This window comes from Hylaeus anthracinus, unplaced genomic scaffold (genome assembly GCF_026225885.1).
Source record: "Hylaeus anthracinus isolate JK02 unplaced genomic scaffold, UHH_iyHylAnth1.0_haploid 11985, whole genome shotgun sequence".
Lineage (NCBI taxonomy): Eukaryota > Metazoa > Arthropoda > Insecta > Hymenoptera > Colletidae > Hylaeus > Hylaeus anthracinus.
The window spans coordinates 5,575,371-5,597,132 of NW_026534333.1; the positions used below are offsets into that span (position 1 = coordinate 5,575,371).

At 42.5% G+C, this 21,762-nt stretch overlaps 1 protein-coding gene across 1 annotated transcript in view; it reads right to left on the reverse strand.

The window, feature by feature from the left end:
* LOC128886571 (small conductance calcium-activated potassium channel protein) overlaps positions 1-21,762 on the reverse strand; it is a 193,588-nt gene that overhangs the window by 42,083 nt on the left and 129,743 nt on the right. The window contains exon 5 of the mRNA XM_054141566.1: positions 19,408-19,818. Within this exon, the coding sequence (XP_053997541.1) occupies positions 19,408-19,818 (411 nt within the window). The remainder of the gene's footprint in view (positions 1-19,407; positions 19,819-21,762) is intronic.

Here is a 21,762-nt window from a genome sequence, read left to right on the forward strand (position 1 = left end):
AATAATGTCAACTTGAACTGAAAATTCAAAAATTCCTCTTTCAAAATTCATTTCAATCTTCCTCCGACGGAACGTCATCAAGAAAAATCCTATTCCGTAAATTCTATTTACTTTTTCGAGAATCACTTGGTGCTGTAACACAATTTTTCTGCTCGAGGGCGCGACGGTATGAGATGGATCATTCGAAAGCGCACTACCGCTTCGACTATTATTTTAACAAACTCCAGCTATTATTCCGCGCACGCTGCACGGCTTCGCCACCCTTCCCTGGCTGTTTATTTTGTCCATACAACGGGGAAAACGGAAATCGAATAATCGGTCGACTAATTTGTCGCGCGAACGCCGCGGAACAATGAGCGCGCGAGCAACGTGACGTTATGTCGATATAACACGTGTATAGTGACGCTCATAATTATTCAAACGATAGTGAATTCCAACAGCGATTCGGTCGTGTAATTACTTGCGGGATTGGCTTTTAATCGACTCGCAAATAAATGGAATTGCGAAAAATAGTGTTATCGAATTGGAGAAACATTATCAGACATATGAAATAAAATATGACGAGTTTACCTGCGAGTTTAAACAAAAATATCATTACACATAATGATAATTTAAAATATAAGTGCTCCAATGTGAGTGCACAACATTTGCTCCATTTTAAACAGACGTCATCGGATAGGACGCAGGTCAACAATTTCGAGTTAAGCTCGTGTTTCGAGCCTGTAGTATCTCGATATCGCATGAGCATCGCCGTGTATGCGAACGCGGCCAATTTTCCCGTCAACGACCAAACGTCCCGTTCGAATCCGCCCGCGGCTCTACTCCGGAAACTTTACTAATTCCGCGTTGCTCGCCGCCTGGGCCGTGTTACCACGGTCTGTTTACAACGGGTAGCGTCGAGCGCAGCCGAGCGGATTCCCGATTAAAGTCTCGAGTGTCCTTAACACGAGGCGCAGGGAAAAGTTCCGTACACGTTCCGTTCCCTTGCAGATATCGATTCTGCGGCCAGACGCGGCCATTGTTCCAGGCGATACCGTCGAGGAAATCAACGTCTATTACTCGCGAGTAGACGATGACAGTAGAAGTCGTCTCGTGCTATCTTCAGGCTAATGCACGCCCTTCGACATCGGATCACTCGCAGCTGTCGAGCTGCGATGCGCGAGGCAAGTCTGACTGAGACGGTTTTTCGAGTAGAAAGGAAGTTATTTTATTCCGAACCTTGAGCGAATGATAGCAGGACGAGTAGTTAGCTGATATTACGACCAGAATTCAAAGTATTATATTGCAAAATATACGAAGCAATTGCTCAGAGTTCTGACGGGTAGCTTGTTTATCACGAAATTTTGTTGCTTGTTAGCTACGCAAGAGCGTCATCAAAGCTGAAAAGCATGTAGCAATTTAAGAGAAATTAATTAGCTGTAGTTGACGAGGAAAAGCTTGGTAATTTACCATTAGCTATTAATATTCTACCTTGAAACGCTCGAGTAATTATTTCGGAAATTCTAGTCGAGTGTGACTGTAAATATACTCTTTAATTAGTTACGAAAGGTGAAACAATTCCATCGATGCACAACCGATGCTAATTTCAATAAAATGGCTGGAGTGTTCAAGGAGATACGGCAGAGAATAGACGTCTATTCGACGATCGTTCGTTGGGATTCGGGTAAACGATGACAGTAAAAGTCGCTTGGTTCTATGGTGACGTTAATGCACGCCAGAAGACCGTAACGGGGAACTGTCGACGATAAAGCGTCCGTAACTGAAACGACGCCGTGAACACAGGCAGCGATTTCAGTCCATTTAATCCGCGATTTTCAGGTGACTCTTCTTCTCAAATGATCGAGATTACGCGTTGCGTTTTATATTTTGACGGTTCGTTTCACGGGACAGCTGTTTACCGCCAGCTGCTCACAGTTTAAGTTATGCTCGCCGTCTACCATCGTCGTTTTTCGTTTTCTACGAAACCTGCCAAACCGTTTCTCCAAACGTACATTTTTTAAATTCAGAATTCTATAAAACCCCAGAAGCGGTGGATATATATACTTGTCCCGTTAAATAAAACTGCACAAGCAGTTTTATCGATCCGTATAGCTCGCTCGTATCGCTATAAATATTCGATAGTGTATCGGCATGCACATTCCTTCTATCCTTGAAAATGTTCATTACGAAATATTTTAGAGTTATGTCCCCGATATTACCGTTTCACGAAGTTTCGTTGAAACGGTTACGCAAAAATCCTAGAAAAATTAAACGGCACTCGTACCATGGAACACCAACGATTAACGTGATTTTTTGGGAGAAAGTGACTTCGTGAAAATACCGAAGAATATAGATACGCAAACAAGGATCCTTAGGCTATGCACCTTATAAAATTCGGGGTAACAACGTGAAGTGGTACGTCAAGTTTACAATAGGGTTACCTATCTAGGCCCCTAAGGCTTCCCCGAGGCTACCTATGACGCTGTATTCTCGGGATGGGTAAAGACGGGTATCAGAACCTGGCATAGGTTACATCTCTCTACAAACATGAACGGAAAATTTGGCTTCAAATTTTTATTCAGATTTTCACGTTTTATAGGCATTTCGAAATTAGGGTATAAAACGTGAAATATGTTCTGGAGATTCTAAAGTAAAATTATAATTTATCGAGTGCATTCATAATGTTCGACAGAGCAAGAAATTCTCATCTTCTATTAAATATTTGCAGGATAATAAGATCAATGAACGCGTAATACTAAGCTATCAATGTTCAGAAACACCGAAACAAATAGAAACGACGAGAATTAGTCTGACACATTCTTCCTAACTAAGTTCTGTTTTAAAGAAACCCGTATAATGACACTACCCAAGCGAATCGAAGACTTCTTATATTTAATTAGTTAAATGGAAAATTTAAGACGAGTTGCCAACGAAGGTGTCACAGTTTATAAATAGAGACATTTGACGGCCGCGAGTCCGCGAGCTTGAAGACTCGCATCGTTTCTATGGCGACGGCATGATCTGTCTTTGCGCATGTCGCGTTCGACCGAGGAAACCGTGGCGTTCGGTTACGCCCTTGGAAATTAGTGGAATACATCTGGTCATTGTTTGTTCAGCGAGATATCCACCGAGAGGAGGAAGATGAGTTTCGATTGTTCGACACGACGTGACCCGACACCACGAGGACCTCCAATTGTTGGGGATTTCTTGACGGTCAATAGAAGCATTTGCATCCGGCCTTGATGAACGATGGTGTCGGATAATTAATTTAGCTGGTTAGTCTGAACTGCATCGCTTGATTAATAATGCGAATTCTTTGGGGAAACTGTCAAGTTGGCTCTCGATTATTCAAGGATGCAGAAACGTTCGTTTGAGCGTGCCGACTGCCTCGCTGACTACGTTTTATTGAAATCGCACGTATTTACGACATTACGAAATAATGCCTTTATACAAATTTTTAAGGATTAGGTAGTGCCTTTCGTGTTATAACTACTTAATTAGTATACATCTGTCAGTTTTTAGGTACAGCTCGAACAGGTGACCTATATACAGGAACCTTGCAATATAAACAGGAATTTAAAATTAATCCATAAATGTCAGAATACTGTTTTGATAAACTGTCACTCCTCGAGCATTGAATACCAGAGGGAAGTGTGTTCGAAATTGTGGAGACAGATAATCGACCCATCGCTGGTCCAGGTGAGCTTGAGGAGGATATCCTTCGTAGCTTAGGATGTCACTGGATTCGCGGAGCCGCGATTAAGCCTGGTCGTTTGAACGCCCTGGGAAATAGCCCTGCAGACTGTGACACGCCAGCAAGCATTTTTCGCACGACGACAGCCAATCGGATGAATTATGATTCCGAGTGAAACGTCATGAATAGTTTTACGGCGGAAACGTAACGCCGCAGGAGCTGCGTGGGCGGAGGGTGTAACATCCGGGGATTTCACCGTCGAGTGATTTATATTCGGTGCTCGATCTTGTAAAATTGTATTCGCGCAGCGTTGTTTATATCGTTAACTGTTGATCGTTGGTTCCACTTTATCCGGCTCAACATTTTTGCTACATCGCGATGATTGAAAGCAACACGATTGAAATAGTGAAAAGCGATGGGAGATAATTTGAAAACATTTCACGGTAAGCAGATATTTACAGGGAATTGTTTGCATCGTGCAAATACGCGGATATATCGTCGGATCGATTAAACGTATTGTTGTTGAAAATACGCGGGGAATTTTTTATATTCGGTTAATTGAAAAAGAAGTTTTATTAAACGAGAAGCAATTTATTAAAATGTTATCGCGTTCGTAAATAAATATTTTCGACGTTTGTACTTTATTTTATTCGTAACGAAGTATCGATGACACAACAAACGTTTTCGCACTCGATCGAAAGGCAATTGGCGTTCGTGCGTTCGTTCTCTCCCGTGAATTTAATTATCGGAAGATGTTGCGTTCCGCGAGAGATAAATGAAACTGTTTCCTGTTTATCGTAAGAGGATACATCACGGCGTAAATTACCTCGCAGCCACGTGGAACGTGGGAATTTTTCGACGCTGGGAAAACGTGCGGCCTCGTACATTTAAATAATTTCCCGAGAGTATTCGATAGGAATCCTAGGCGACGGATCATATTTTATTTCTTTCTCGGTTCCAATTCGCGTTCTTCTTGCACGTTTAAAAATAGAAAATGGGCACGCTGATAACAAGCTGTCATCGACGATTCTTTAGATTTGTTACTTAAAACGGAAGCTTGTGAAAAATATTTAGAAAAATTTAATTCGATAGATCTGTAATTCTTCTGTTATTGCAAATATTGCAAAAATTAAATATACGAAAAGCAATTTCGTAAATTTCGTGCAAAATAATGTAATAATTTTATTATTCGAACGACTATCCCAGTTAAATTTCTAGTCAGCATCGCGCACTGCAGAGAACAATCCCTGGAACACGAGAAGGAGAAATGGAGTTACTTCGAAAAAGATATATGCAAATAAAAGCACACAAGGCTCCTTGAAGCTTCCGTGATAGAAGGAAGAAAAAAGCCTCGTCGTTCGCTTATTTTCTTTGACATCGTACCATAGGGAGATTGCACGCGCGCTACGAGCTTATTGGACGAGACGCATAACGAATTTCCAGGTGAAACTTCATTAGAGGAAGACCGCAAAGAAAGATGCATGGACCGACAGAAATAATAGTTTAGTGTTTTAAAAGTAACTGGGATAAATTTAAAACTAAACTAATTCATATCTCGAAGGCACTTTGCGTAATATTTCATCTCATTATAGGAAAATAGTTCCTACATATAATTTATCGTTCTTCGTGATAATTTTCTTTCACAAGCACCGTACTTTCTCATCTAATTTATTATAAAATTGCATGTTTTTCCAATCCACCACTTATCTTTATTATTTAGTTTCCCAAAGAAGGATTTAAAAGAAAGTTTCTTTTTCGTCTAGCGTGAAAGATACTTTAGATGTAGATAGAGCTGGTTATTACATTGACGGAGTCTCGATTTGGAATTGCATGGAAATCGAGAGAGATCGTGGGCGTTATCTGAATTTTTCAAATGAGAAAATACGTCCGCCAAGGGACTCGCATCTTGTTCCCTTTCCACCGTTTGAGCTCTCCACTCCTTCTGTCGTATTCTCAACATCTAAAATCGTACATTGTCGCCAGGGCCCTTAGAGGTCCTTCTGGTGCGGTGTAGTTTGAATTGCAAAATAGAATGCGAAGTAATAGCGCCGATGGCGGTAAACACGAACGTCTCGACGCCTATCGCTTTGAAATGTCTCTCCGACCACAGCTTGAGGTCTAAGATCTTCGAAACATTCCATCGAATCTTGCATTCATGTTCCAGCGCTCGGTTCGAGTGTTTTCAACAATTTCTCCAGCACGTTATTCATCGTTTCACTTTGAAACAATAATTCACGTAATCACCGTGGAAATAAACGCATATATTCGACCAGCACACCTCGCATTTTCGATTTTTCGCGCGCAACGAGTTGTAGCCGAGGGAAACTGCGAAAAAGAAGTATCGACCAGGAGGATTGGAAGGAAATTAATCTTCCCGTCTCCCGTGCAGACGCCAGAAGATCAAACTCTGGCGAAGTTTCTTGTTGCCGAGCGAGATGAATCAACAGACACTGCTCCTCGGGAACTTTCCGTTCTCCAGCTACATTCGCAGTGCATTGTGCAAGTTTTTGCGCCGTCAAGTTCAGAAATACCCTTGTTCCCCCGTTTATTCATTACGGCATTAGTACAAATTAACGATCCGAGGGTGCTTCGAACAGTAGTCGTTCAGCGCGCAAAAACGCGACTCGAGCCTGTTAATTGCGACTCTTTGTAGGTTTTCTTTTGAACGATGAAAGTCTAACGACGGTTGAATATTTTATTGGTTTGTTCGGCTCTCCAAGTGGCGTTTCACGCTAAAACGTTGCACCTCTAACTGTTTTCACGAGTGAGAAAGCTTAACCGATGTATATTTTATCAAAATAATTTGCAATTCAATCGGTCACTTATTATTGCCAGCTCTTCCGGTGAAATGAAATCATCGAAATCTAAATCCAACGTTAAACAATCGCCTCGAAGCGGAGAATGAAGTATTCCCGAGGCTGCGATTCAATTTTTTCCGCATTTGTCTTTGCGCTCCACGGAAAATGCCATATAAATGAATTTCACACGTCGCTTCGAGCGGAAGTGGAGAAAGAAGAGGCGATATCTTCCGAGCAAGTAGTAGTGGTTCGCGCATGGGCAAAAAGAGTCGAGCATCAGCTTTAAAAGCGGTTTGCTCGGCCGATACTGTTGTAAAAAGAGGAAAGAAAATGAAATGAAAAACAACGAACTTCTCGAGGATCGTTGGCTTTGTCGCCATAGGGTGCGATCGAGCTGGACTCCTTTGCTGCTTGTTCGTTCCTTTTGTTACGAGTCAACTCGATGCAATTTTCGATTCTGTAAATAAACGAAGGTGTTTTGCGGAAACCTCCGTTGTTATCGGAGTGCTTATCGGAGGATTTATCGTTAATTATTACTAGACGCCTCAAGGGCTATTCGTTCCATGCAATTATCGCTACGTTGAAATTCTTTCTCCCACAAAAATTCTTCCTTGGAATATCCGGAGATAAGCTGTACTGCAATCCTGTGTCACACGAGAAAAACAAACTCGCCTTTCATTTCGTTTTCGTATCCGATGCTTCGGTTTTTGTGGCCGACAGAGGCTTTCGGAGTACTTCAACTTTTTGCCAGATCTTCTAGGGATGCCGATGGTCTGTTGCATAGACTTTGTACGTTATGCAAGGATTAGGATCCCTGGATGTCGGCGTCTTCGTTCCAGTGATGTGATAAAAATAGGTCAGAGTGCTTTTACCCCAGCTTCTGATAAGGATTAAAGAACAGAGCCGATGCACCCTCTTTTCTTCGTTCTATCGTGTCTAGAGGGTGGACCACATAAAATACTACAAGTTGCTTTCTCTGACAACACCCTAGTCGATTCGAAGAATGAAGCTCGTGACACCTTACTCGGTCCACCCAGTATGCAATGTTAGGACGTCGCGATGTACCGAACGTTGGGAAATGATAACTTTCAAGAAAATACCGAAGGAAAATCGAAAACTTTTAACTACCAATTATCCAGAAATTCTCGCGGCGAAGTGTTACTAATTAAGCCCGTTGGGTTTCAAATTGAAATCATTAATCAACGTCAAGCAGCTAGCGCTGGTAATGGTTCGATGATGTATCTGTAGTAGGTTTTAAAGAATTAAGCTAACTCGATCCCAGTACGTAATGATTCTTCAGGTGTATTAATTCTAGAAAACGGTATGTTTTTCGATTTAAATGGAAATGAAATGGAACCACTCGTACGAGGTATTTTATATATAATATATGTATATATATCTGCTCCCAACGGATATATATACGTAATCGATATAAATGCCTCTACAATACGAATATTCAACGTCAATTTTTCATCGAGGTATTTGACGTGTGGTTGCACGAATGCATTGAACAAGATTTATCTACAATATGTTGAAAACGTGTTCGGAATTTAATCCATCGTTCGTTCGTACAAGGATCGTACATGTTTAAACTCACATTTCACTATAAATCACGTTATTCGTAATTATTTGTCACACTATTATAGCATAACGTGCATGCCATAAACCCTAGAATTCTATACACATGATTTCCTTCGATTTCGTTAAGCTTACTCCAAATTCTTCACTCGACAATTAAATATTCTCCTTCAGGTCAATCGTCGAGCACTATTTTTTAAAAGACCAAAGAAAAACGAGAAAATCGGGACACCAGAAGCGTCCTAAATATAATAATGAAGCCAGCTACAAAACAGCTGACCTGAAAAGTTTCAGATTGATGGATTCGTTCTCCTCGCGGAACGGCTGCTATATTTTTCACGCTCTATCCTACCAAATTTTTACAGCGTAGTTAACGTCCGTACAGATAAAGACCGAGTTCTCCTCTGGATGGTTTCTCGAATTTCATCGTTATCAACGAGGGAGACCAAAGAAGTCGAAAAGGGTGGACCGGAGTACCTGCTCGAGGCTCCTCCTCGAATCCTTCGTCCAGACCCAGCCAGAATTTCGGGATTTATCAAGAACGCGATTAGACGATCCAATTCCCATTAACCTCGCCATGATTCCATTTCTTTATCGTTATCAAAGCTTTAGACAGTCTGCGAGGAATTTCGAATTTAAGCACAGCTTGTATTCGAGATTAGGAAGCACGAAACGAAGAATAAATTCAATTAGAAAAATATATTTTCATCTCGTCGAATAAACGAAATTAATACATACATTCAGTCTAAATATGCTCGATAATATGTTAGGAGTTGTAGGGCATGGAAGGTTCCTAATATATTTACAAGTACAATTATTATTTATGGCAGCGCCCTATACACGGCCTTGCCCTAGGATTCCTGGTAATAAGCCAAGAATATCTGATGACTGAAACGATCCGTGATCACGCTTAGCCACTTCGTGTCCAGCTGTACAAGAATTTCAGTTTACGACGCTTTGTAGCTAATAAACTAGCGCGACGTGTCGGAGGACCTCTACCATCGCATGCTTCGTTTCCATTTTCAGCCTAATTCGAGGCCCACCTCGAGTTTTCTAACTGGTCAAAGTCTCGGAAGGCGAACGAGTGGTTTACAAAGTGTTTAGAAAATCTTTTGGACGGTGCAGGGTATGCATACACCGTCTTTGTGCATCGACATAATAATCCCTTCGTCGACTTTCGCCGCCACCATCTTAAAGTTGTTTACTCGTGCCCCAAACGCGTGCCAGATTCAGAAAGACGCGCCCCGAATTCTGGATCAAAGCTAATGCATTCTGTTACTTCGCGGACCACGCTTTCCTGCCCCTGATTCAATTTCACAGGGACAAGCCGCGACGGCGAACACGGAACTCCTTTGAAATTACCCCTGTCCATTTCTTTTATGAATTTTCATCCTCTACGTGGCTTTCACGTTTTCGCGATATCTGAAAGTCGCAGCAATCGAAGAAAGTAATTTCAGTGTCAAGGAGGTCATTCGTGTCGCAAAATAATTCGGAACGTATTCTCACGCACGCGTTTTATACGGTTCGATCTCTTTGGACTTGGTTATGAATTTTTAACGAATAAATGAATGCTATTTAATTCCCGCGGTTTAAACCGATAGGCTCTTCCATAAAATGAGAGGGCACGTTCGAAATATATTCACCGCTTAAATGATTAATAATTGGCCAAAAAAGTTGATGCTTCTAACGAACAAGTCTACGATGAACTTGACATAATAATTATAAATCTGATTTCATCAATTCTCAAATAAATGTGAGCTGCTTTAATGCTAAATATTATTTTTAATTATCAGTCTGCTCGTGCATATGCATGAGGCAACCCAGTGAAAACGATAATGAAAATCGTATACGACCCCATTTAAATTGAATAAGAGTACGAGGAATAGCTCTAATTTAAAGCTCGCGATCATTATTACAATGTACTGCGACATGATGTACGTTTCATAGCCCCTAACATAGCCGAGTACCTTTTCGCAGTTACTATAACACAGAGCGGAGACGTTATTATTTCAGTGAAACGGGGTTAATAAGATTACCACCAATTCACGACTTCATCTTCTTCCAGAAGATTAAGACTAAGTGTGTATTTAAATAATTTTATTACATCAATAACACGAGTTATGTTTATGTTCTGTCAAAGAAAAAAATAAGGAACAACGAAATGACACAGGTGGATGACGTCGCGGTAGAGATGGACGAAGCAGTTGAACTCATCTTTACGCAAGAAATGGTACAGGGAGAGTTGTTGCCCTCGTAGGGGTTGCACTGACCTGGCATTTCCGCGAGGGAAGGGGGTAGAAATTAATAGAAAAGCATCTAGTTGCCAGCGTGCGCGATCCTGGCGCCAGAGAGGGTATTCGAGGGATACACGCCAGCGAACATGAACTAGTTACTTAAATCTACCACCACCATCTTCGACATTGGCAACCAGCCAATGATACGAGCTGCCATGTGGCTGTTACCAATCTACCGCGGTTATCTCTGGAATCTCCGAGTGGAATAATATATGTAACGCGAACTTTCCATCCAGAAACTGAATTTCCTCTGTCACCAGAGGCCGGAGGATTTCGTTCACGGCCAATCTAACCGTCGACGCTGACTTCCTCCAATAGTTAACGACTACTGATCGTTCTTTGTTAGAGTTAACTTGGTAAATAACTTGTTCGACGATAAAGTAGATTCGCAAACTCCTGATTAATATTTTTTTTGGGTCATCTGGTAAAACGGTCTTTGGCCTACTGTGCTATCCTCTTCGCTAGGATACTATATTTCACAGGATTTCACGTGTAACCGAATATCCTGCTAGAGCTGTCTCGCCTAGATTGGTATCCTCTTCGAAATGTCCTGTAAAGTCCAGCATGATTTCTGGCCTATTTCGTCGAAACCACTATTCTCTTTAGGGGACTTTCTACAGGTCAATATCTCCTTTGGTCCATCTTGCCGAAGCGAGTACATTTTCGAACCAACCTATGTAGGTCAGAATGCTCATAGAACTGCTTAGGCTAGTTAACTGTACGGCGAGGGCCAGCATTCCCTCGAGTGAGTAGAATGAAAATTCCACGAGTAACAAAAATAAATAAATCCTTTTACGTGTAGACAGCATTTTGTATCTAGATACTGTTTCTAAATTATTTCGTTAATTCCACCACGTGAATTTATACCTTGAATTGTTCATCCAACGTACCGTTCGGTTGCACTCATTACGAATGCGCATAAGAGGCGCATCCGATAGATGAACTGCAGTTGAGCGCATTTGCCAGTTCGCAACCGCGGAAGTGCGTTTTAGCTGCTGTTAGTGGTACGCACCCTGTTTGCGTTTATGTAATTGATCACTGTGTAATATTAACGTTGCTCGTGATTAAAACAGCGCTGTACCAGCGGTAACTTCGCATTACTCTGACGCGGATATTATTCTAACGGACTACAAAAGTATCTTATTACCTGTTACGCGCGAGCTAGCCATACTGACTCATCATTTACGGGAATGTCGTTCTTGTTACGTGGCTCGACAAATTCATTTTCATTACAGACCTATCTTTAACCACTTTTGTGTTCCAGTAGAGAGTGCAACAAACAAGTTACCATTCTCTTGCAGTATATAGCAAAGATCGACTATAATCGCGCTATAGATTCTGAAAATTAACAGTGAAAGCGATAAATTCCAAAGCATCCTATCGTAGGGAAATTGGAAATTCCTTGTGTACCCTCTGCTTAACATTAGTACCAAATTGGTCAGTGAAACTTCGTTAGAGGTATAAATGGCCTATTCAAACTGCTCTGAACCCTGCTGATTTCGCGTGTAGACTCCATTCAAACAATATAGCGTGAGAGCAATATGGTCAGCCAAGTGTATGGAGTGGGTTACCAGAATCAGGGCACTCCGCGGTTGTTAACCCTCTATCGCATTCACCATTTCCTTTTCCAAATATTACGAACAAAATCAAAGGTAATCTCTTTTCAAATCCTCGTTTTCCGGGGCTGTTTACATTAACAATCACGCGTGGAAATCCCAATGATAACAAGCATCACGGACCAGGAATACGCGAACCAAATGCAATTACAGGTGCGTGCACAATTCCCATAAATGACAGAGGATACGTCTCGTCGAGAGGTTCTCGGTGCATCTTTTTGTTTCAAAATTCTCCCCTGGCGTTCCGCGAGTTCACAAGTCCCGATGGATAACGCCGGAGGTCCATGCAACGTACAAACAGAACGGAGGATTTATTGTACCGAATATTGACTCCGTTTCGTTTCATCGTAACCCGTTGCCAAGAAACGGTGGGCCGTCTAAGCTTCGCGGCTAAAACAAACAAACCCAGCAGCGGTCGTTTATTCGCGGGCTGCTGCAAACGTTTGTACAACCGTTCCCGCGGCACGATACTTGATTTCGTATTCGAGTTATTAGATCCTAATCGCCTCGCTGCGCCGGTCTCTGCCCTCCTATAATATTCGTGCGCCCCGAGTGACGCGTAAAGGTCCGACAGCGGTCAAACAACCGTGAAACATTAATCTCGGTTTTGCAGAGACGTTTGCCTGTTCGAGTTTGTTAATTGGAGAGCTGCGCGCGTTTGTACCGGATAAACATGCATTTATCGCGGGTCCGGCGAAAAAGCGCAAACACCGGAAGGACCTGTTCAGGGAGAACCCTGCGGCAATTAGCGAGCTCTTGTTACGGGCTTCTTAGTACTCTCTTGTTAATGTTTCCCGTTTAATGAGCCCGTCTCTCTGATGGTTGCTCTCTATTTTGCGTGGAATTTAAAGGAATTTCATGCCATCTCTGTTTTCGATGGTTAGAAATTGAAACATCAAAATGTATCACTCGATACAGACAATTGGAGCTACTTATCGGCTTGGAAGTAACTCGTTAATTCTTCAGTCACAGGATATGAAGTTTACGCAGAAACTTTCCGATCTACCCAATCCTGAGAGGCTTCCCTTCTAACGACCTAGCTGACAAGCTCTAGTTTATAATAACATTAGTCACCTGTCGTAATTACTGTTCTCAATATAACCGTGTTAAACGAGTTCGGAGTCGAGCAAGTCTCCAAGTTTCTAAAACTCTGTCGGCGTTGAGTGGATAAGAGCTTTCTGGACTGGACGAGGAATTTCATCCGAGGTACCGTTGCAAGTACTTCCCGAAGAAAAAGGTAATAATATTTTCAAAGCATCGCGTTCCTATTTTAAGTAGCATGAAATTTCAGGGCTCGATTGGTTTAACGGAGATTCGAATATTTTTCGTGGACATAGCGATATGAAAAACAGGACCGATATTACAGGGGGATTTGAATATCGACATTGCAATTTGGTCTCATAAATATTGGCTTATCGGACGTGCCGTAGAATGGCGAACAATTCTATCGAATTTTTTTTCATCGTTTAATTACAGGAAAATTCACCGTCGGTGTAAATCCGTCGCGGACGTTATATCGTAAATTGTGGCTGCGTATGAAAAATATTTTGCTTCTGCCAAGAGTGACGTTTTGTTGATCGTTTTCCAGATGCAATTTCTCTTCGCCGGAATTTCCTCCGCGAATATGGAAGTGACGAAGCTGAAAATTTTGAAAAATTTCTCGCTCGCATGGCCGAGATGTATCTTGCAGAAAATTCCCGACATTCGATGATAAAGTTATAGCGATATCTATTCAAGATGCATAGCTTCCTTCATTTTTTCGTTTGACACTGGAAAAATGACGAGAGCTGGGCACGCCATGAGATACGTTACGTTTATCCCTGTTGGTTGCACACGGTTGAGATATCTCGACACAGTCGCATTTTACCACTTCTAATTCAGTTTATTGGTTTCTTACGGTCTATGTTCAAGACTTTAATATTTAGGAAGAAACTACGCGTGCCTCTGATTCGTAAAAGTTCTCGAAATTTTTATTTGGTTGTACCTGGTGCGTACTTTGCGTTCAATTAAATTACTTCGTCTCGAGAAGTGATCTTGAAGTACGGGTACAGAAGACTGCAGACTCGAGAATGGCGAAGTAACGAAGAACGAAGATAAATAAGACGGAAACGTATTAATCAAGGCCTGGAATCGCAGTTTTCGCGATAACCGTAAGCGACGAGCGACGAAGAAACGTAGCTTAACGACTCGTCTCCGATGGCGCACTGTTCGTTTCCTGGATCCATCGCGATTTCTTTTTTTGCGCTTCCACCGTGGACACGCGATTATTGCCGGGGCACTCAGCGGGATTTCAATTCGAGAATGGAGAGGAAAGAAGGTCGCAAGCAGCGCGGCGAAGGGAACGCTGGCGAACAACAACACGTAATCGAACTTCCGGAATAAGCGGGTGCTGATGAATCTCTCCAGCAAGAAACATGATGCATTACGGTTTCTTTAACTCGCCCAACGTCCTGGCTAAAGTGTCGCCATTGAAATTCAAATGTATTTATGACTTCCCCCCCTCCGCGTTGAAAATAGTTTCCAAACGTATTGCGCAAAGTGCGGTGCAGCTGAGCTTTGCAGTCGTTCCGATTGATTGCTCGTTCTACTTTGAAACACTAGGTGGAATCAGCCTTGGTAGAGTTTGACAAATTTTTATTTATATAAACAATTCGATAAAGAATTAGACTCTCCCTTACTATTACGTTAGCCTTTGAAATTAGGACACTTTAAGCCTACGAACCAGAGCCGCGTGAACTCTTTTCATACACGGAACTCTTTGAAATTTCGAATAGCTCCCATCGAACTTACACGTGCACTTGGCTTCCTTTTCACACACGTCAGTCTCCGCAGTTCTCTTTTACAAGTAATTTCCTGGTTTCTGTAACGCGAAAAGAATCCCGCGTTACTCCATTCGCCACAATACAAGGGACGTGAATGGGTCGCGTGAAAAACACCGGGGATAGACGGTCCTATGTTATACGCGGACCATTCACGTCAGAGTCATTGCTTGGAAAGCTATGCATAAAAAATGAGATGTTCGGCGCGAGCATCGATTTTCTGGAATTTCTAAATTTCCTTCCGGGGAGTATTCACGGGTTCTATCGGCATTTGCAAGTCGATGCGCACGTTTCTGCACGGCTGCGCGAGGGCGTAAATTTTGAAATTCTTTCGAGGGCCGTGCGTCGTCTACCGGATCTGATAACCGGAGTCGAACAAGCGCGGATGTCTCCGTGTTTTCTTCGAATATCGTAGCTAGAGTGTCGTCGCTGCTTTTCGAAATCAGAGTACTTTGCTATCGATAGACGCAACAGTTGCAATCTTGTAATCGCAATTTAACTGAATATTTAATTAACGGACAGGTTTACTCCGAGAATTACAATTATTGGCACGTCTTGATTAAGGATGATTCCGAGAAACTCTCTCAGGTTGAAAGTTTAACCAGCACGAAGCGGAAGGCGTTATTTATTTTATTTCTATCTCTACTCGGATCTTGGGAAAACAGTCAATTATCGCTAATCACTCTGCAGGAATTAATTTATTCTTTCGTGGAAGTGCCAATATTTCAACTATGTTTCTATTGCGAAACCATCAGAATTTTCCCTGATAGAGGCTGGCAGTCAAAGGGTTAAGCGCGAGCCACCCCGTATAAGGAGAACACGTCGAACGGGCTTCCTCGATATGTATTATTTGGCCCAGAATCCCGTCAGAACGTTCGCGGCTGAAAGAAAGAGAGCAATCGAATGCATCCCCTGGCCTTCTTTCGTCGAGCTAGCAGACACACAGACAGACACCCCGGAATAGCTGCCTTCCCTCACTCGTCTGGCTTGTCTCTCTCCCCTTTCCTTGATACCAATATTGTTAATCTATTCGTTCGTTCTTGGCACGAGATCAGACGAGAGATTGCTACGGTCAACAGCGTAATTCAGTCGCTCGACGACGTTTCTTTCCGCTCACGCTAGATTTAACCGCGACGAGGATGCACGGCCGATGGTGATTAGACGAATTGAAGAGGGAAAGAAAACATCGACTTCGTTAGGCTTGCTTTGAACGAGTGTAACGGGGACGGGGGAAAATTTCAGCAATTTTAGAAACGATAACTACAGGGCCTGGGGGATGGTAAACATGACGGTAATTTGAAGGCCCTCGCGACTGGAGCGAGAAGGTAAATTATTGGGTTCAAGGGCTGTAGTTTATGAATTTGCGAAGATTGGTTCGGGCTGGCGGGGTTCGAAAATATCACAGACTAGGACCTTAGGAAATCACCAAGAAGCAGGATATGCATGATTTTCTAAACAATGAAAAATATCCCAGTAACATATTTCAACTGTTCACTGCACAAATTAACTCCACTTTTTGAAGAATTTTTAATTTAAGTGTCAAAGCACTTGGTATAGTCATAACTTTTTACGCGTTGGCAAAGTGGAAATGTTAATAAAGGAAAATTAATGACAGCGATTTCATACTAGAACAGTAGACGACTGAAGAGTTGGAATCAATATTCCGAAACTCAATGGTTAAATGAAACATGCGTACGAATATTATTGAAAACAGAGGAGTGTTTTGTTTTAGCGTATCCGCGACCGTTTACGTTGGAAATCGCAGTCTGAACGCTGGAAAAGTGGGAGAATCGGTTTTTGATATTGATAAATGCATCGACCATCAACAAGTATAAAACTGCGATTTCATTTGAAATGTTCAAACAATTCGTTGATCCTCAGAGGCAAATGGAATTCAGCGTGTCGTAACTCGACGAACGAGAAACACGAACTGGAGCAAATATTTTCGCGATTGACTGGAATCACGAGTCGGGAATGTTCACGTTGACCGATGAATTCGGCCTTTTCTGTCCGTCAATTCCGCATGGTTTTCACAGGACATGTCAGAAAGCGACAGCAACTTTTTGGGATATTCGAAGCTTCGAAATCCAACGACATCGGTATTATCGGGAAACCTCGATTTAGTGGATTACAAGTTTAACTGGCAGAGCATTCTACAGTTTTCTTTTGCAATCCTTCGTTTTCCCCTTGTGTTATTTTTAGATCGAAGACTCTGTTATAAATCTAGTAATTAGGATTACTTAAAAAGAAAAGTTTTCCTTTTAATACTTCTGAAAAATGTCTGTCTGTTTTCACAACAAAAGACTACCTCGTCGAAGTTACTCCATTTTTAGGAAAAAAACCAATCTCCAATTGGAGAACGTCGGGCGCAGGATGAGACGGGAATGCGACAGGAACGAAAGCAGAACGAGCATCGTAGAAATGAGACGGGAAGGATTTTTTCTCCGCCGATGATCGCGCGTGACACTTAATTACCATTTTAGTCTGGAACTTAATTACTGGAAATGGCGACTTTATTCCCCTCGCGAGACACCAAAGCGAGGCTTTCAGAGGAGACATTCAGCCGATTGATTCGCCCATTGGCGAGCAAAGTGCGTGTTAATTGAACGAGAGCAGCGCAGCGTCGAGCTAACTGGAAAATGTCAGGCTATAGATTTTGAACGTGTAACCGCTTGAATGGAGCACGTGACCTGCTTATAAAGGCAAACAAAATGTCTGCGTGATTGATCGTCTACAAAGTTTGTCTAATGATCGATATTAGTTGACACTGGTGAGCAGAGTTGTGTGGCAATTATACCTTAGGAAAATTAGAACAAGAATATCTCTATTAATGATATTAAAGGGATCCTTGATCTGATTTAACGAAGGAAGGAGAGACCGAACGCTTCGCGCATCATTCCGAACTTAAGAGGAAACTTAGTTGGCAAAGTAAAACTTCTTTGTTACTGTCTACTTCATACACGATAAATAAATGGGAAAATGTTCCAAGGATGGCAACTCTTCAAACTTCACACGTAACAATTTAACGATTTTAATAATTTTAATAATTCAACGAATCTCGAAGTAATTTTCTCAACTCTGTTTCGACCATTCAACCAGTTTAGACGATGTTTGGGCATTCTTCATCATGATCCTAATCAACGTAGTCTCGATAAGGTCCGTTAAAAGCGCCACCGGTTAATGGCGCGCGGTTTGAATCGAGCAACACGCGCGCTATCGGTACATTCCAATTTCCGTCGATGGAACTCCGTCGATAAAAGTTCGACACGTGATTCTCATGCAAATGCTTGCTGCAGGGGACGCGCAAGTTTACGTCCACGACCACGCGACCAATGGCATAATTCTTGCATGCAAATACGACCGATTCGTTGCGCGTTACGTTCGCTCCAATTCAGAATTCACAGTCGCGAGATACCGGCTACATCTCGGTTATTATCATAATTACCTGAAATCCATAACCCCGATAGAACTACGGGCGAAATGAATTTCCTTTGTTCGCGAACGTTGCTAAAACAATCGTACGCCATTGTTTCGTAATGCGAACGAAAAATGTGTGCACCTCGAGCGCGTTACGCGACGGTTGTACAATCACGCGCGCATTTATTACACTTTTCATGTAAATTGAGCGCGGAGCGAGGCTATCGGTTTGGACAGTGAATGAGACTGCGCGCGATTCCTTTGTTCGAATCTCTATTGTGAGATGCAGGGAATTCGATAAATATTGATTTTATCAAAAATTGGTTCGGTCAAGCTTTGAATGCTGCAAAGGAGGCCGTACAGCACGTGATTCATATCTCCCTAGATTGTTTTTAATGGAAATCAACTTTCCCTGTGCGATGAAAATTCCAGGTGCTGTTGATAGAATATTCTTCATTAAAAGTTGCTGATGAAAATTTTGATTGTATACCTAATAGCATTATGTATTCGGTTCGGTAATTTTAGCTTCGATGTTCATATCCCCTCTATAAATGAGTCTCACGCTAACAGAGACATTTGAGCCTATATTCGAACTAATTCCATCGCGTTATGAAACGCAACCTTTCGTCCATGTCGCAACACCGTTAATCAGTTAACGACAGCCCAGAGAGGCTTTCCAGTGCTCAGGTATTTTAGGTTACAATTGACATTCAGCGAACGTGGAGAACTTCGTGGCAGACGAAGCTACAGTTCACTGCTTATAGTAGAATTTAAACTTTTTGTCGTAATTGTAAATAGACGCGTCTCGCAGCTGAAAGTGCCCGATAAAACAAAAATTAGATCAAGGGTCCTTGGGATTCATCGCGAACATTCGATTTATCGCGTGAGCACTAATTCTTCGTCAAAGGACTCGTTCTTTGAAAAGTACATTCGCAACGGGATCGATACGTTGCTATTGATGTCCTTTAACCAGTCAGCTGTGATTGACGAGTATACTCGTCATGCATAAAATTTAAGAGTACGTTTCACATATTAATTTCTCTAAAAGAAAGAGAACGCCACAGCTGACTGGTTGATCCTCGTATTCTTCCTGAAGAGCCCTTGCAAAATGGCCAAAACCTTGCTCGTGCAACTATACGTATTGCCGCTGCAAAGAATGCTTCTACTTCAACGTACCTGAAATGGAAAGGGTGAATGTAAGAAACGACTCACCTTGGTGTAGACACCGGCGCTGGACAGTTCGTTCTCGATGACCATCACGATGATGCCGAACATGCCCATGACGAGAGCGTAGTCGCTGATGCGTTTCCGCTTCTCGAACAGTGCCTTCCGTCTGCCCAGCCGGTAACCGACGTTGGGTTTGTGCTTCGAGCCAGGTCCTATGCTGCCTGAGGGTCCCTTCACCTGGCTGCCAAGCATGCGGTCGTCCGTGTACCGTGGGTACTCCGAGAGGACGCCAACAAGGGCGATACCAGCGTCCTCGCCGGTTCCGGTAGCACCGCCGCTACCGCAACCAGCACCCCCGCCTCCGCCCCCAGCGCCACCCACGCCGCCCCCACCAGCCACGCCGCCGCTGTTCTTCATCGCTCCCGGGATCGAGAGAGTCGACACTGGCTTCCGTAGCTGGAAACATTACGGCCCACTTTTAGTAAATCGCACGCAAATTCGGTCATGCTTCGGGGGGCGTAATCTACATACAGGGTGGAACCTTCGATAACCTTCTATAGTACCATTCCGAACTGGTCTCAACAGGAGCTGCTATATAAAGATTGAAAAATGTGGGATTTAATTTAATAAGCATCGATGATCATGAAATTTAAGATAAAAATAAATGATCCCGGCGAGTGTGCCTGAAATCAAGACAAATTTGTCTCGATAAGTTTTTTTTTTTTGTGAGGCTATTGGTAACAGGGATGTTCAAAACCCTATATAACAGTGGGCGCTATACCTCCAGGAAGGAATAAAAGTTTCGCTGCAACGCGCGGGTAGCATGCTTCGCCTACAGACCGTTTCGTGATATCGTACGTTTTAAATAGGACCGTGCCTGAGAGAACGAAGTTTACGGTAGCAGCAGCCATCCATCGCTGCAGCGCTGAACCGACTGTGAAAAATATACTACTCGAACGATAAAGAGCGATGGAGCCACGGGGACGACGATAGAGCGACGAGCGAGTTGACGACCGCCTGCATCATTCACGAGCGACTCTTGATTCGGATCACGTGGAAATCCGGTCAAGGAGGTGGCCATCGCCGTCGGCGTGTGTCTCGTGGAATCTCCATTCCAAGAGATCGATCGCATTTAGTGCTCGTGGCAATGGTAAGCGGTATTCGATGACAGAAACGAAGAGTTGCGTGAAATATGGTTCAGAGCAGCGTTTCCCAAATTTTTTTTAGCGAAATCCAGTTCAGTGCAGCGTTTCCAAAATTTTTGTAGTCGACGAACACTTGTCTCAAAGTGTATTTGTAGAAAGTTATGATCGTCCTTACGCCAGTACCATGAGTGTACAATTCATCTCAGAGACGCACGCGTATAGTGCGAAAACAAATCGCTTATAAAGAATTGATAAATGGAAAAGGTATGAATTGTAAATGCATCATGAATAGGAAATACAGGAATTGGTATCGGGTACGCGCGGTCGGAAGAGTTCTCTATGGAAATGTCGATGAAGGAAGGAGCAACGAGGGGTTCTCCAACGAAGCGTTAGAAATTGCAGGGGACCAAGTAAATGGATTAGTGTGAGATGCCTCTATAAAGATAAATTGTACAGGCAGAGCAATATTTTTGGATAATAGATTTGGAGACAATCGAAATAAGTTACACAGTCATCCTTCCTGCATGATTTACAATTCGATTTTCTAAATTGACATTTGCCTAATATAGAATTTAAAAACGATTACGTGACGTCTGAAACGTCGCTTGAATAGCTTCGTAAAAATGTGTTCCATCGTAAGATAGTTAAACGTAAAATATACGGAAGTCCAGAAATCCTGATCCCTGTGTGCACAATCCCTAGCGCGTGGAGAATAATCCAAGTTAAACGTACGGTCGCGCAGCGGCCGGTTAAAAACTTAATTCCTGGTGATGAATTTTCATTCCGCAAGTAGTGCAGCAGGAGCACTTAAACAGATCTCCCCGTCCGCCCTAATGGGTGGAAGATGCAGCCACAGCTGTAACGACTCTGCTACCGAGATGCAACTTCATTTACCCTCAGGAATATCAACCTATCCGTTTCAATTCTGCACGTTTCAATTATAGTAGCGCCTGTAACCACGTTACAATTTCATCATGTAAAATGCCACTTAATCGAAGCAAGGCTGAGGAAGAACAGTAGTATCTATTATTATTCAAAACTGAATAGTGAAATGTGACACGAAATGACTTTGAAAAATTAAGCAAGTACAGCTCTTACGACGTGTCCGACCATTGCTCGCTGTTTCTATTTGTGATTATGTTCGCAGTTTCTTCCTAGCGCACTCGGCCAATATTATTAATCCTCAAATAATTTGAGAGTCACCGAAACAAATTGAATGGTACATAAAATTGCTTTCCTCGAAACCAAACGTTAT